The sequence below is a fragment of the Elgaria multicarinata genome, chromosome 6 (genome assembly GCF_023053635.1).
Source record: "Elgaria multicarinata webbii isolate HBS135686 ecotype San Diego chromosome 6, rElgMul1.1.pri, whole genome shotgun sequence".
In the NCBI taxonomy this organism is placed as follows: domain Eukaryota; kingdom Metazoa; phylum Chordata; class Lepidosauria; order Squamata; family Anguidae; genus Elgaria; species Elgaria multicarinata.
The window spans coordinates 94,158,276-94,176,082 of record NC_086176.1 but is presented as its reverse complement, the minus strand read 5'-3'; the positions used below and the strand labels follow the sequence as shown (position 1 = coordinate 94,176,082).

General features: G+C 42.8%; 1 protein-coding gene across 1 annotated transcript in view; it reads left to right on the top strand.

Moving 5' to 3' along the window:
* ITGA1 (integrin subunit alpha 1) overlaps window positions 1-17,807 on the top strand; it is a 125,696-nt gene that overhangs the window by 32,178 nt on the left and 75,711 nt on the right. The window contains exons 4-5 of the mRNA XM_063128086.1: window positions 1,737-1,825; window positions 3,221-3,335. Of these exons, the coding sequence (XP_062984156.1) occupies window positions 1,737-1,825; window positions 3,221-3,335 (204 nt within the window). The remainder of the gene's footprint in view (window positions 1-1,736; window positions 1,826-3,220; window positions 3,336-17,807) is intronic.

The following is a 17,807-nucleotide window of genomic DNA, read 5'->3' as shown; positions in this document are numbered from 1 at the left end:
TGTTCTCCTTTTGTTTTTGTTAGATCTCCTTTATCTTATAAATGAAACACATTATTTTGATTTTTAAAAATTATTTAACTTTTATTTATGTTGATTACTATTTGCATTTAAATCTATTTTCTACAGCAGATTTCTCCAACTTGGTGCTCTCCTGATGTTTTGGGCTACACCTCTCAGCATTTCTGACCACTGACCATGCCAGCTGGGACTGATGGGGATTGAAGTCCAAAACATCTGGAGGGCACCAGGTCATGGAAAACTGTTCTAGAACTGTTCTAGAGTGATAAGAATATGTATCTTTTTCCTTCTTCTTTTTTTAAAGTTTACTCCTTGGTTTAATAAAATGTCAAACCTCTTCCCTTTGAATGTTCCCTAATGTCCCCTTCTGCAGCAAACCTTAGTCTTCTGTTACTTTCAAACCAGGCAAACTATGGTTTGCACAAACCATAGTTTCCCTTCATTTGAATATAATTGCTAGCTGTTCACTTTAATTCCCCCAACTATCATCAGTCTGTAGTACAAATCTTTTGCATGCCTTTATTTTCTCTTTGACAACATTTTCTTTAGTCTGTTTTAGAAACGTTCGCCCTCATATTGCTTTATCCACACATACACGTCACTCTTATCTGCTCTGAACTGTTATTAATACTCGGTCACCTCACCTAAATGAATTGCTGTTCTTTCCCTACTCAATTCCTTTCTTATACTTTCCAGACTTTGAGGGAGGAGTAGAGTATGTGATCATCCTTTTATCCTTTTCTAACTACTTATAGCTTTTTATCAATCACAATCTCTGTTGTATACAATTTGTACTCAGTACACTACATTAGCTTTCTAAACTGCTAGCTGTTTCCTTTCTGGAACATTTTTTTCCGCTGTCAACACTCCTTACTTCATAGGATTTTTATGGCTGCATAAATATGGGAGTGAGTGTGAGATTTCCTTTTCTTTCTTTCTTTTTTACTGTGGAATGACCTCTGCTTCTTTTTACCTTCATGCATACCTGGCCCTGGGGTGAAAGTTGACTTAAGTCAAGTCCATTCTTGCAACTAGCATATTCCTATATGGGCCACTTAACTACCCTATTTCTTCGATTCTAAGACGCACATTTTTACCCATATAAACATCTCTAAAAATGGGGTGCATCTTAGAATTGCGGGTGTGTCTTAGGGTGTTTTTTTCTTGTTGGTGGTACTGAAATTAGTGTGCATCTTACAATCGATGACATCTTACAATCGAAGAAATACGGTAATAGTGTGTGTTGAGTTCTAATACATTTCCTTTCCCATCATTATTTCACCTTTCACCCGCTGAAATGCCATCCGTGCATACCACTGATTATTATTATTATTATTATTATTATTATTATTATTATTATTAAAAATCATATCAAATAATCGAGCAATTTAACAGTAGAATCATACAGAACTTGAAACGTTTATTTGTTCTTATTAGCAAGGGTATGTTGTCTCTTGTTGTCACTGTTTGACATTCTCTTTGAGGTTCAAGAAAACTATGCGAAGCAGTGTTCCAGACAAAGTTTCTGGGATGACAGCCAGGCTTTTGACTTCTTCATCAAAAACCCAATCAAGAGGGAACAGGGAGGAGGAACAGGAAACAGAAAAGAACCATGTTTTGTATAGAAGGTTGGGTGTTTTAGTTTAGAAAAACCATGGCATGATTTAACGTCTTGTTTGCACATCTCCACATATTTAAAATGTTTTATCTATTTATAGCTGACATATCCATTCCTGAAGTTGCAGAAGTAAAGGAGAACATGACCCTTGGATCAACTTTAGTGACTAATCCAAAAGGAGGGTTTTTGGTTAGTATTTTAGGCAAATATAAGCAATGTGTATATTTAGAATGACTTGGATCTAGTGCAGCCCTTCTGCAAATGGTCTTTCCATTTCTGGCAGAATTGGGGAAGCTGTAACGTACACCCAACAACTACAACTCCCATCATCCCTATCATTGGTTATGGTAGCTGTGGAAGATGGGAGAAGCCCTGGTTTCCTGCCCCTGGTTTATGGAAAGTCCCTTTCTGTCCATGGAAGTGGCTTGGATCAAGTACAGTTTCCACAAATAGAGATGGAAGGAGGGAATTTTCACCAGTGTCGCCTTTCCACCCTACAACTTCCTGTGTACCATCTCCCATGGTATGTTGGGCAGTGCCCCAAGCTCTCTGGAGCAAATTTTCAGGGGGTACAGAGAGCTAAAGGAGGAAAGGAGCCAAGATCCAAGAGTGCTCTTTTCCATGAGTGAAACTGCTCCCAGGATTCAATCTCATACTTATATTAATAAAATATGGCTGCGGGGGGACGGCGGGCTTTGGGATACTTAGAATACCCATGTTCTTGGAGCCACTTTATGCTCCACACAACAGTCCATGCACCAGTCTTGCCACAGACATTATCTTTTAAATTGTCTTGAATGGCTCTATATTGAAGAAGTTGGTGCCACGTGGCAGTAAGGATCACGTATTCTCAGCCACAGCATTACATATCAACATTTACATGTACGTGTGTGTGTGTGTGTGTGTGTGTGTGTGTATCTATCACACAAAATTTAGAGGAACAATTTTGTAATGCAGAAAATTCCAAACTGAAGTGTAGAATATTTCTTACAGCTTGAAAATATTTATTATTATTATTATTATTATTATTATTATTATTATTATTAATATAGCACCATCAATGTACATGGTGCTGTACATAGTAAAAGAATAAAATAGCAACACCCTGCCACATAGGTTTACATTCTAATATTTCTTCTTCTCCTAACTATGAGCATTTTACTCACATCTTGATAATAATAATATTTTTTTTAAAATTGGCTGAGCTTCCAGCTCTCACCTGAAATGGTTGTAGGCCAGTGAGCAACCCACAAATTGGGTTGCCCATTGGCCAATCCTGCTAAATTCAGGCTAAGGCTAGATCTACACTATAGTGGTATTGAAGTGCACTGATAACTGTTGGGGCCCATTCCACATTCCATATACCACTTTCAGAGTGTCATCAGATGAGTGTTTTATTGCATCCTCATCATTACTGAGTACTCACAGATTTGCACTGGTCCTATTCACAACGTCGTTTGCCTCCCGTGGATCTCCCGCCCCTTCTAGCCTTCTTCCCACGCATATTTCCAGCCGTTGTCGAAATTCAAACATGTTTTATGAAGTAAGCTGAATTAATGTGTAACCTTTCCCTCCTTATCGAAGGCTTGCGGGCCTCTTTATGCTTACAAATGTGGTCGCTTGCATTACACTACTGGAATCTGTTCCAACGTCAGCTCCAGTTTTGAAGTTGTAAACTCCATTGCTCCATCTGTGCAAGGTATGTATAGAAGAAGGCTGCTCTTGTACATGTTGAAGTTATTGAGCATTGAGGGAGACAAATGTATACACAGGAACATACCAGAAACGTAAACTACTTTGCAAGGGCTACCAGTATTACCAAGTTAAGTAAATGTTATCATTGTCCATATATTACCTAAATGCTTGCTGCCTCTGGAATTCATTTTAGCATAAACAGAGTTTGGGATGCTATGTCACGAGCAATGATCAGGCTAAAAATAATCTTTATGCAGTCTCAGTAAACTAAGTGCCTCTTTAGATCAGGAAGAGACATGGCTTAAAATGCCCTTGTAAATTATGTTTGTTACCTCTAGGTTGGTAACTGGAGCATGAGAGCTCTAACACAGAGGATCACTCAAACCAAGGAGATACTTTGTGCACTTGGGACATGGATTGTGCATCTTGGCATAGATGCCACCTATACCAATAGCCTTTAGATGGCACATGAGCCTACCTAGCGAGCATTAGAAGACAAATACGTATTTTTCAACTTCCGGAACTGATCAGGAAATTATATAGCTGAATTTCAAACAAACTACTTATTTATTTCTAAGATTTAAATCTCACACCTTTAATATTATTTTGCATTCCCGTGGCAGCTTATAAGCTAAAAATACCAATGATGATACTTATCAATGAGGCAATAATGAAATAATAACACAACAGCCATTTAAAACAGCAGCAGAACACAGCAAAGAAAAACTTAGCAGAGCATCATAAATCTGAACATAAAAAAGTAAGAACATAAAAAGAGCTGCACTGGATCTGACCAAAGGCCGATCTGGTCCAGCACGGTGATCCCGCAGTAGCCAGCCTGTGGGATGCCCACAAACAGGAGAACATGTGTGTGCAATGGCACTCTCCTGTTCCTGTTCCCTGGTACAGTAACAGCTATTGAGAGGCATATTGACTCTGTGTGTGTGTGTGTGTGCGCGCGCGCCTGTGTGTGCATATGCAGCCATCATGATTAGTAGCCATTAATGGCATTACCTTCCAAGAACATGACTAATTCCCTTTTAACGCTGTCCAAGTTGGTGGCCGTCACTACTTCTTGTGGTAGTGAATTTTATAGTATAACATGCACTGTGTAAAGAAGTAATTACTTTTATCTGTCTTGAAACGCCCACCATTCACCTTCATGAGATGACCCCAGGTTCTAGTATTATATGAGAGACAGAGGGAGGGAGGGAGAGGGAGAGATCTTCCTATCTACCTCCATGTACACCTCTACCATGTCTGCCTATACTCACCTCTTTTCTAAACTAAACAGCCACAAATGTTGTAACTTTTCCTCATAGGGGAGTTCCTCCATCCTTATGACCATTTCAGTTGCCCTTTTCTGCACCTTTTCTAATTCTACAATATGCTTTATTTCAAGTGAGGTGGAACCATGTACATGTATAAAGCCATTATAATGCCTGCAGTTTTATTTATGATTCTTTTTGTAATGATCCGCCACATATAATTTGCCCCTTTTTACACTGCTGTACCCTGGGCAGTCATTCCCAGCTCAGACACCATCAGCATATATGTGAAGTTAGGATCTTTTCTCTCACTGTGCATCATTTTACACTTGCTTACACGGAACCACATTTGCTGTTTTAATGCCCATATGTTAATTCCCAATACATTCGTTTTCAACAGCTTCAAAGGATTTAAAGGCTTGGGAACATTTTTACAAAGTCTTCCTCTGGGCCCCAATTACTGACACCGCCATGAGCGCCAAGCAAGCTTCTCTGGGGAGAGCATTCCAGAGGCTGCAGTGTTTGGCATAGGCCCTGTTCACATGTGTTTGTTTAAACTCCTAGTGTTTGTTTAAACTCTGGGTAGTCGTGAATGAGTGGGAACAAGCAAGTGTGCTGGCTCCTGGCTGCCCGCCCACTCCACAACCCAGGGAAGCTCTGTCCAAGACATCGAAACCTGGAAATGTGGGTTGTTGGGCGAGGAACAACCTAGACTTGTAACCCATGTTTTGTTCTACAGTTACAAATCTCGATAGTTCTCTCCCAACAATCCACAATTCCAGATTTGTATGTCGTGATAAACAGCCCAGGGACACTCCATTATTTAGCTCTGCCCAGCTGCAGTGGGACCAATTGGGCGGTGAAAAATAGCACACTTGGTCGTTTGGTCCCACTTCAATCACAGCCACCCATGGTTTAACAAATTGTGGTTTGTTGCAACATGTCCCAGTTTTGTATTCTCAGAGATAAGGGGTTTCATCCCTTGTGTGGGTTGCCAGAGGGTAGGAGCAAGGAATAAACATGTGATTTTCAGACTTAGGATGCAATCCTATGCATGTTTAGACATAAAAACTCCTACTATTCCCAGCATGTGGCTAGGGCATAATGGGAGTTGTAGGACTTTTTTTTGTCTTCACATGTATAAGATTGCACCCTTACTTTCCTTCCCAATGAGGCCTTTCCCAAAGAGCATCCTGTGGGAACATCTGGTTTTGCTCCTTCCTTCCTCTTGCTCCCAGGCTGAGGACAATTATAAGTAATGCCAGACTAACATCTTTCTTTAGTTGGCCTGAGTCATAGTCAGGGAGGCTAAAACAGTTGTTCTCTTGACTAAGAGCCATTTCAGTTTTTACATAATTCTTTTTTACTTACATATGTGAGCCATCCCAGCCATCTCTGCACATGTCAGTGTGACTTAAGATCCAGGAGGCTATAAATATTATTGGCTTCTGAAATTCCTATAATCTTGGAGGCATCCTTTCCTTTAGAAACCACAGACATTTCTGCCAGCCATGACAAATTGGATCATGTGTTTGTTTATTTGTGTGATCACACACTCTAGTATGTCCAGCATGACTTCTTCTTCTTCTTCTTCTTCTTCTTCTTCTTCTTCTTCTTCTTCTTCTTCTTCTTCTTCTTCATATCCACCTTTTCCCCAAAACTGGGACTCAAGGCAACTTTACAAATTAAAACATGTAACAGATAAAACAAACAGTGATATACAAAACATTAAAACAATAATTAAACAGAGTACAATATTAAAACACTTAAAACATTTAAAAACATTTAAAATATGAATATTTTTTAAAAAATCCAAAATATAAACAGTGCATTAACAGAGGTCCAGACTACACCCCAAAGGCCAGCCGGGGGGGGAAAAACACGTTTTAGTCTGCCTCTGGAAACACACCAGGGAGGGAGCCAGTCTAGCTTCCCTAGGAAGGGAGTTCCAAACCCCAGGGCAGCCACCAAGAAGCCTCTCTCCCACGTTCCCACCAGGTATGCCTGTGATGGTAGTGGGACTCTACTAAAGATCTCAGAGGACAGGCAGGCTTGCAAGGTCAAGGTCAGATAACCTGGACCTGAGCCACCTAGAGCTTTATAGGTCATAACCAGCACTTACAAGTGATAAAGAAAACCAGCTCCTGAACTAGCTTTTGGTAGAGAACGCCAGTGTAGACCTAAGCTAGATCTACACTACTGGTTTATAGCGGTATTGGAAGCGCACTGATAACTGTTGGGGCACAACCCACATTCCATATACCACTTTCATAGTGCTGTTTCCTGCTTTTTATTGCACATTTGTAATGATTTGACACAAGCGTAGATCTAGCCATACTGTTTTTAACCATGCATACTTATATATTTTGTTTGTTCATAATCAAGAAAGACAACTAAGAATATGCCCCAGACTTTGGATTATTTCCCTGTGAGTAGGCCCAGCTCGATCTGCATCAAGCCAGTTCGCAGATATTTTATTTGTGTAAATAGAAATTTGCACAAATTGCGGTCACAATTTTCATAATTTGTGCATGTTTCAGCCATAATTCATGTAAGTTGCCCAAATTGTGACTGCATTTTGCACAAATCTCTATTAACGCAAAGAAAAAGCAAAATGGAAAAAGTTCCTGGATTTGGGGGGGGGGGGACCTGCTTGGCTTGTAAATGCAAGCTGAGTCAGGGAAGCTGTAAATCCAGTGACCCCCCCCCCCCAAAAGGAAATCCTTTTTTGTATGAATCTTTATATATTTGCATGTAAATTTAAATTTTGTATACTTTTTAATGTTCACTGTTTTTAACTTTTGTAAACCGCCCAGAGAGCTTCAGCTATGGGGTGGTATATAAATTTAATAAATAAATAAATAAATAAATAAATAAATAAATAAATGGTTTACATCAGGCTCATTTACACCAAGCAGAATATTCCACTATGAAAGCAGTATATAAAAACAGGAGCCACACTACTGCTTTATAGTAGTACTGAAGTGAACTGACAACTGTTGGGGCCCATGACACATCTACACCAGGCAGGATATAACACTGTGAAAGTGGTATGAAAGCGGTATATGGTATGTGTCAATGTACCCCAACAGTTGTCAGTGCACTTCAATACCACTATAAAGCAGTAGTGTGTCTCCTGCCTCTGATATACCACTTTCATACTGCTTGGTGTAGATGAGGCCCAAGAGTTGCAATGCTCACCAGTTCATGTCTACAGGAAAGAGTTCCAGCCCAGGGAAAGGTACACTGCTTTTAGAGATTCCCTCTACTCTTTCCCCTGCTGTGTGTGTATCCTCTAAGGGCTCATCTACACCAAGCACTATGAAAGCGGTATATAAAATGTAGGTGCCACACTGCTGCTTTATAGTGGTATTGAAGTGCACTGATAACTGTTGGGGCCCACTGACACATACCATATACTGCTTTCATACCGCTTTCATAGTGCTATATCCTGCTTGACGTAGATGTGTCAATGGGCCCAAACAGTTGACAGTGCATTTCATTACCACTATAAAACAGTAGTGTAGATCCTGCAGTGTACTTCAATACTGCTATAAAGCAGTAGTGTGGCTCCTGCCTTTTGTATACCGCTTTCATAGTGGAATATCCTGCTTGGTGTAGATGAGCCCTATGTAAACCATTTACATGCAAATATATAAAGAGTCAGCACACGGAGAGATACACATATATCTTTTAAAAAACTATCAACAATAAGAAAAATGCAGGACTTGATTAAAACTTTGTCATATGCTGCCAAATGCCTGAGAGAAGAGGAAGGACTTAACCTGGCACCGAAAAGATAACAGTGTTGGTGCCAGTCATCCCTCACTGAGGATGCCATTCCATAATTGGGCCTGTGAAGCTACTCTAGGCACTGTCTCACAAGAAAGCACAGATTCATTCTTGAGTTTCAGGTTGCCCAGTTCCCACTCTCTGTTGTCTAAATTTACTCTGGAGAAAGAAGAAGCAGAGGCAACTCCATCAAGCCTTTGAACAATTCATATTGCAAATACATTGAGGCTGCAGTACATAAGGTTTCTTCAGAATGGCCATAGGAAAGCACTGGGCAGTCAGGCAGACCCAGAAAAAAAGGGGAGCCCCAAAATTCTAATGGAGGTTGGTAATAAGACTGTAAGCATCCTAAGAGTTTTTGCTGGAGTCGTTCTCCATTGGAATTGTCCCCACTTTGTGCATGGCCACATTAGGTTCCACAGCCCAGTGCTTCCTGTGGTCATTCTGAAGGAACCTAATGGGCCATGCGCAAAGTGCGGACCATTCCAATGGTGCACGCCTCCAGCAAAAACTCTTAGGATGCTTAGTGCCTTATTACAAACCTCCACGAGAATTTTGGGGCTCCCCTTTTTTCTGGGGCTGCCTGACAGCCCGATGTTTTCCTATGGCCATTTTGAAACCAGCCTGTTGTAAGGTGTGGGCACTGTGGCGGGGCATATAGAAACATTTAAATAATGTTTGGCATGTTGAGACAAAATTCCTTTCTCATATTTGGGTGTTTTAGAACTGGTGCTTATAAAGCAGTGTATAAAACTATTACCCTCTTTTTATTGCATTCTGATTTCTTCTTGAATTTGGGGGTGATCCCAAGAATCACAGTGTTGGGGGTCATAGTAGTTGTTCCGTAAAACCACTGTTAGTTTGCATTTTGATTCTGCGTGGTTTTCTATGAAAACGAAATGTTTAACTCCTTTAGGGATTTTGATTTGTAGATGATCCCTAAACACCTCCAATAATTTCCTATGGCCATTCGGAATAAACCAATGCATTTCAATGGCCATTCAGTGTCCTTTGGTTTAGTATGTCCCTCTTTCTAGTTCACACTTGTTACCAGCTTCACAATAATACATATTGTTGTGGCTTTCCAAGAAAATGACAAAGAGACCAGTGAGACACTAGCAACAGCTTTATTTTCGGCAGCAAAACAGAGCACCTATGCAGCCTGAACCCCGAGAGGAAAGGCCCAGAGAATAGCTATGGCAGGCGTTTTGTATTGCTGAGTAAACAACCTCAGTGTGTGTGTCTTTTTTCCATGGGAACTAGCTAAAATGCATTATCTTATAAATTTCTATTCCATAGTTCTGGCTTATGTATGTGCAGCAAGAAGTGTTAATCACGGCACAGACTCTTCTTCGTGCTGCAAGTAAGACATCAAGGGTCATGCAGTTTTGTAGTGTGACTTGTGAAATCTCTTGTTTCAGCTTAAAGGGCAGAAATGGCATCAATTGTGGCAGTTTCAATTGGCCTCTGCTGTGTCAGAGGTTTACTGGAAGCAAGATCTTCATGAATTCATGGGATCTAGTGTATCCCGTTTCCAAAGGATTATTAATAGCCCTTTTGACCTTATGGTTGTAAATAATGTCTGCTGTTAAACTGGTGTGTGATCTGAGACCAGGCAATAGTTCTATGGCAGGATCTTATATGCCCATGGTCCACATAGCCAATAGAGTCTGTGGACATTTAACGCTGGATAGATTAACCATTTCTCACCTTTGGAAAAACATACTGGTAGAGGAATATGCTCTGCACCTTCTGGAATACCATATAACAGAAGAGGGAGATCTCTCTATTATTTGGTTGTAATCCTTACGGCATTTTGCTACATTGGGTTTACTGATTTTACCATTATCTGTCAGTGTGTAACTGCTTTTGAAACACGACAGTAAAGGAGGAAGAACAGTGCTACTAATAAAGAGGTCTTTGTATTTGCTAACCATCTCTAGCTTGAAGCCTCCAATTGCAGGAAGTGTCTACCTGAAACTTGAATGAAGTCTAAAAAATTAACATTGTTTTATCTTTAAACCAGCAAGTGCAATCACATTATGGTCAAAGGAGAGTAGACAAAGAACTCGGAAACCCAAAATCTTGTGCAGCGTTCTATCTCTTAAAGCTTTCCCATAATTAGTGCCAATCAAGGCCAAATCTACACATCGTACTGAAGGCGCTTGTGTGCGCTGTGAAAACGATGGTGTAGACGGCGAAAGAAGAGATGGAGGAAGAGGCAGCTGGGGAACCGGCTGCGTCCTTGCCGCTGCCGCCTCCTGCTGCCGGGGTAAGTGCCACCCAGGTCGGAGAGCTCGGCTTCCGGCGGCGGCAGCGGCAAGGATGCGGCCGGTTCCCCAGCCTCCTCTTCCTCCGTCTCTTCTTTTGCCGTCTACACCATTGTTTTGATGGCACACTGGAGGCGCACGCGAGCGCCTTCAGTACTACGTGTAGATTCCCTCCAAGTAATCCACAATAACTTTTGCTGTTTGCCTAATCTCCTACGGGTTGTCACTGAGTATGTGTGGCATTCTGATATGGGGCATTGAACTGGCAGCGTAGAGGGGTTTCAGACTGGGATGGATTATATTCCATCCTTTATTTCTTATTTATTTATTAAGCACTTTTATCCTGCCCTTTAGCCAAAAAGGCTCTCAAGGCAGCTTACAAAAATGTTTCTTAAGACAGTCCCTGCCCACAGGCTTACAATCTAAAAAACATCCCTGCCCACAGGCTTACAATCTAAAAAACATGACACAAAAGGAAAGGGGGTGGGGAGGGAGGAGGAGAAAGGGGGATGGAAGCAAATTCAGTCACTAGATTCTCAGCTGCAAAGTCTATATATCTCTGTACCAAAGTTTGTTCATTTTCTTTGGTGATGTTTTGTTCAAACTGGTATGCCTTCTACCCTTCTTTTGCCCGAGATAGGCAGGCACACCAATTACAGGTACGCCTTGTTCATGATGGGCTGGCATTTTTAATTATTATTATTATTATTATTTATTACATTTATATACCGCCCCATAGCCAAAGCTCTCTGGGCAGTTTACAAAGATTAAAAAGATTAGATTAAAAAGACTGAACATTAAGAATCGATATACAAATTTTAAAAACAAAAGCATAGGAACAGCTAAAGTTTAAAACAATAAAAGCACATATCCAACAGTTTAGTAAGGTTAACTAAGGTTAGTAAGGTTAACTTTTATATGCCGCCCCATAGCCGAAGCTCTCTGGGCGGGTTACAAAGATTAAGACTGAACATTAAAAATCGATATACAAATTTTAAAAACAAAAGCATAAAAACAGCTAACACTTAAAGTAATTAAAGCACACATCCAACAGTTTAATAAGGTTAACTATTTCTGCTACTGCTATACTTAGTTGTACTATTCCCTTCTTTATTTCCCGTAAAGCGTAGTTCAAAGAGAACAAGACCGCCGTACTGGAACAGAGCGGCCATCTCAGTCATCGTTGGCTGCCTGGCGAAGTCTGTCTTCATGCAGCTGGCTGGACTTTTGCCAACTCTACCAGTAGGATGAAACCTTTTTGGTTTCTGGAGAGTGGCTGGGCATTATTATGGCCCTTAAATATTTGTAGAGTAAAGTTAGGTGGTCTCCAGGCATGATCCGCTGGGTCTTGGGAGAAGCAGTAGACACCTGCTGTTGGCCGTGTCGAGGAGAAATCGCCTGCGTTGTCCTTGAGAGCACCGCCTCGGTTGCTGTCTACACTTGACTGGCGAAATCTGGGTCAACGGCCCTCTTGCAGGGTGATGTGTGGATCTGGGAAGATCTGGTAGGGACCTTTCCACCTGGACGCCAGGGCACTCTTGTCCACTGAAGAACCGTGATGCCGGTGGTCGTGGCAGGGCTCATCTGGGTGTCTTTAATCTGTGAATGACAACCTAAAACTACCTCATTAATGCACGGCCATAGTCTTAATACTTGATCATCTGTTAGCTGGAGTTCGGTGGCCTGAAATTTAGTAGGGGGTGGGGGGGAGTCATTGGTTTACCCATGAGGGTTCCCATAAGGACTAATCTCTTGTTCGTAAGTGCCAGAGGCCGGCCACACACCCAACTGCTCTGCCCAACTAGAGTAATTATGCTGTTAATCATGGCGTTATCAACTGCATATAGCTCAGACTACACAGAAGGTATGAGCTTGCCCTTTCCTGGAAACATGGTGTGCCCTGATATCCTTGATAATCCCTTTTCTTAATTGCAAAAAAAGGATTTCATCAAATTCCAAGACCCCCAGGTGATCAGGCTGGAAGTTTGGATTTCATGAAGCGGAATCAGGAGAACACACACACCATGCTTTGCAGCAAGGTCACAACATATTTAGGGCATCAAGAAATGCTTCATGTGGTGAGTAAACCTTTATTTACAGAATAGCTTTCTGCTTAAAGAGGAAGCATGTTGGTCTGGATAGTGAGGCGGTTAGTTAAGAAACATGCCTACAACAGTTATAGTTTTTTTAGCAGACATTGTAGCTGTAAGGAAATCTTGAAACGTTAGTGTAGATCAGCTAGCTTTATGAGGTGTCTGCATAAGCTGGCCAGGCTTATTAGGACACTCATTTTCTAGCGACCAATTTCACCACAATAGTGGCAATATTCTAGGGTGATTTTGCTTTTTGCTCACACCATGTTCTCATCCATCGCCTCTGCCCTTGAATCTACCATGGATTCTGCATTGTTCTTGTTTTGTGGGCTTCTTAAAAAATGAGATTCTTAATTGCTTGAACTCTAAATGCAATTTAACTCTTCAGAGTCTGAAATTTCTACTCCTACAATTCAATACTAGTGATACATTAAAAAAAATGCAGGTAGCTTAAATATACAACAGCCTAAAAATTCTTTCTTTCTTTGCCAGGAGAAATCTCCCTCCCCTTTCTTTCTCGGTTCTTGTCTCTAGGCTCCACAACACCTTTTGCTAGGTGCCAGATTTAAACTCTTCTTCTTCTTCCTGTCTCTTTGCAAACTAAGCCACAAACCATTCAACTTCTTCCTAGCTATCTTAAAGAGAATCTGAACAATTTAAGTGTTTTCGAATTTGCAGGTTCTGGCCCATAACTTTTGTACATATACACCGTGGGTGTCAACGACAGCTCTGTTCACTTGCTTCCTCAGGTACCTGTTTTACTGACCTGTCTTTTGCACTGGGCCCAGCCATGTTAAACCTCATCTGCCCCTCCAATGGACCAGGCCCACTTTTCTAAGTCTGTTTTGCTGGGTCTCACAGAAGTCTTGGGTTGGGAGTCCAGTGTGAACCAGACCCACGGTGTCACCTGAAACAGAAGGCTAAGCCAATAGGGATTTCAAAAGGTCTCTTACCTTGGGTACGTGCTGGAATGGCAGTCCCCAGAGAGCTTCTGCCTGTGTGCTTCTGACGAGTGCTGTCAAATCCCAGACGAGGCTCCCCAGGTATTGTCGTGGATCTCCAACGCACAGACAAAGAGACCAGTGAGACACTAGCAATAGAATTATTTCCCACAGCAAAAGAGAGTTTGCACAGCGGTGGGCTGAACCCCAATAGGAGAGGGAAGGCCCAGAGTACAGTTACAGCAGCATTTTTATACTGTGAAGTAAACAATCTCAGTGCAAATGTCTCTTTTCTGTGAGAACTATTTAAATACATTCTGAACTCAGCCTTCAATATTAGAAGCCTGTGTTCTGTTAACTCTAAATTACAAGTTTGTGATCATGCCTGTCAGTTCTGAAATCAGCCATCCCCATGAAGAGGCAGGCCAGGCTGCTAAGTCCCTGAACTTCAAGCATGGCCTTCTCCATGAAGGAAGAGCTGGCTCTGCTTCCTAGGGCACCTTCACTGGCCTGAGACATCCCATGAAGGGAACCCTGGCTGTGTGTAACACAGTTCTAAGTCCAGGTCTGGCCCAAGGTATTTTGCTGCCTGAAGCAATCCCCAAATTACTTTAGCAATCCCCAATAAAACATGACTAGATCATGAAACAATTAGGTCGACCTGAGCCAGGTGAGGGACGTGCAAGCCTTCTTGTGTCCTTTGCCGGGAGAAGGACCTGCAACCCTGTGGACTCCCTTGGACCTCTTATGCTATCCTTCTGGGAAGGCTGTCTTGGGTTGGGATGTGAAGTCGTGTATTGCAACAGTTCCGCTCCTGCCTAGAATGCCCCTTAGAGAAGGTGGTGGCAGGGGATAATGGGTCTGTCCTATGGTGGTCTTGCTACAGGGTGCCTCAGGGCTGTAGTTGACCCCCATGCTTTCCAACATCTACATGAAACTGCCGGGACACGTTAACCAGGGGTGCGGGCTGAGGCATCACCAATGACACGTAGCTCCACCTCTCCTTCTCAGCTAAACAGAGGTGAGGCAGTTGAAGCTCTGAACCAGCGCATGGGCAGAGGAGTGGGCTGGATGAGGGCCCAATAAATTGAGATTCAATCGAGACAAGACAGAAACACTGTTTGTGGGTGGCTCATCTATCCGGTTAAGTGTCAGTCACCCTGTTCTGGAAGGGGGTTTCAGACTTCCTAAAGGGCGAAGTCTGCAAGTTGGGGACGATGATGGATCCGTCATCGTCCGCAGAGGCGCAGGCTCCCTCAGTGGTTCAGAGCACCACCTTTTAAAGGGATGTTTTTACTTCTTCTTAGTTATTTTAAATATTATTAGACACTCAGTGATTTTAGTGATTTTCTCTCCTGCTGGTTTTAGTTTAGTATATTTATTTCTGTTGTTTGAATCTTGGCTAGTTTTATTCTGTTTTAATTTCTTATTATTTTAAATGCTTGAAGAACTTTGGGATTGGGTCCAGTAAATAAAAAGAAAAAAATGAACTAAAGTAAAATAAAACACAACTAAAATACAAATGGAAATTAAAAAAATGGTGACCTCAGTTATTTTGGACTACAATCCCCATCAGCTCCAGCCAGCATCGCCGATGTAAGGGGATCATGGGAGTTTTAGGCCAAAACAACTGCAGCTGTTCCTCCCTGGCCTAAGCTAGTGAGAAGCTACTCTGAGCCACGAAGGGAGCCTGTGCCTCTACGGGCAACGATGGATCCATGACCATCCCCAAACTACAGACGTCACTGATTGGGAAGTCTGAAACTCCCCGCCAGAACAGGGTCAATGTCACTAAGCCGGAATGATGAACCACCTGCAAACAGTATTTCTGTGTTGGCTGGATTGAATCTCAGTTTATTGGCCCTCATCCAGTCCATTCTCCTGCCCGTACGCTGGTTCAGGGCTCCAACTGCCCCACCTCTGTTAGCTGAGAAGGAGAGGCGAAGCTAGGTGCCATTCGTGACGCCTCAGCCCGCACCCCTGGTAAACGTCTCCTGGCGGTTTCATGTAGATGCTGAAAAGCTTGAGGGTCAAATAAAGCCCTGAGACACTCCGTAGTAAGACTGCCATAGGACAGATCCATCATCCCCTACCAGCACCTTCAAAATTCTTGGCAGGAGCAGGACCATCACAATAATGACTTCACATCCCAACTCAAGGCAGCCTTCCCAGAAGGATGGCATGAGAGGTCCAAGGGAGTCCACAGGGTTGCAGGTCCTCTGTCCTTCTCCTGGCACAGGTCGACCCAAGAGTGACCCACCCTTCTCTCAAACAGGAATTTCTGAACACCTGGACCCAGCCGTACATCCTCTCTTAGATTAACGCTTCTTGGCTAGGGATGTGCGTTATCAGGAAATCCAGTCCTTTAAGGGCTCGTGGGATTTCCAATAGGAATCCTGGACATATGCTAAGAATTTAGGAATTTAGGCACATCCTCAGTAGAGGAATCAAGCGTGATCAAGATCACAAGTGTGCTCACATGTAATTTCACACAAGAATACCACTCTTAGTACTCCCCACAGTCAGCCATGAAATAAAATGTAGTACACAACAACTAAAACCCTCAAAACGCATGAAAGAGGGGCTGGCTCTGCTTCCTAGGGCACCTTCACTGACCTGGGATATCCCCATAAAGGGGACGCGTACCTGTGTGCAACACAGTCCTAAGTCCAGGTCTGGCCCAAGGTATTTTGCTGCGTGAAGCAATCCCCAAAACTGTGCCACCCCACACAACCCCCCCCCCCAAAGTGACTAGGTAATGCAACAATTACCAGTAATGCAGCAGGAAAACCAACAATGTCTTACCTTCCAAGATGTGATGGGAGCAGGCCTGGTCCTCAAAATCTGCAAGCATGGAAGCTAGGAAGGAATCTTGGTAAGGGGTGTTTAACCCTATCACTGCCAACTGTTCTTCCTCTAAATCACCCTTCCCCAACCTGGTGCCCTCCCATTTCACAGTCAAACACATTAGCATTTGCTTCTAATTAAACACACATAGGATTGTGTGATAAACCCTAAAAAAGGGCACAAACCAACTCTTTGCAGTGAAGCACTTTGGGCAATTCACAACAATTAAAACCACAAAATGCATGAATGCTGGCCATGCCTGCTAGGGCATCTTCACTAACCTGAGACTTCCCCATGAAAGGGACGCTGCCTGTGTGTAACACAGTCCCAATCAGTGGTCCTCGTGAAGAGGAGGCAAAGAAGTCCGCTAAGTTCCAGCACTTAGACCATAATGTTCTCCGTGAAGGAGGGTCCTTGGAAGGGCACCATAGCTAACCTGAGACATCCCATAAAGGGGTTGCAAGCTGTGTGTAACACAGTTCTAAGTCCAGGTCTGGCCCAAGGTGTTTTGCTGCCTGAACCAATACAAAAAATTGCACCACCCCGCACAACCCAATAAAACGTGACTAGGCAATATAACTATTACGAGTAAAGAAGCAACAGAACAATGTCTCTGATAAGTTGAGTTTTTATGATTCTGCTTTCACACATGTAGAAATTATACACTTACCTTGTCAGAAGAGATGGGAGCGGGCCTGGTCCTCAAAGTCTTCAACTGATGGTAATGATACTGTTTGGACGCGTCATTCCTATGCACAATTACCTTGCAGAAAGCCTGATTGGGAACTGAACACTGTTAAGCTTTATCACAAAGTCAGCACAAACAAACTCTTACAACCAAGCTCTTAGGTCTCTATATCTGAGAACTTCAAGCATAACTTTCTTCAGGATTGCAAGTCAGGATTGCTAACCTGACATATCCCCATGTAGGGGGATGTAGGCTGTAACCCAGTTCTAAAGCCAGATCTGGCCCAAGGTATTTTGCTGCCTGAAGCAATCCCCAAAACTGTGCCACCCCACACAACCTAATAAAACATGACCTGGAGCGGATCTACACAGAGTCATTGGGGCGCCCTGAAGGTGCTGGCGTGCGCCTCCAGGGTGCCCCGAAACTCCTAGTGTAGATACCTGTAGATACCTGTCCAGAAGAGGAGGAGGCGGCAGCGGCGAAAAGTTCCCAGGGCTGCTGTCGGATTGGAGGGTGCCTAGAGCGTCCTTGCCGCCATCGCTCACCTCCCCGCCAGCCTCCTGCTGCCGGCGATAGA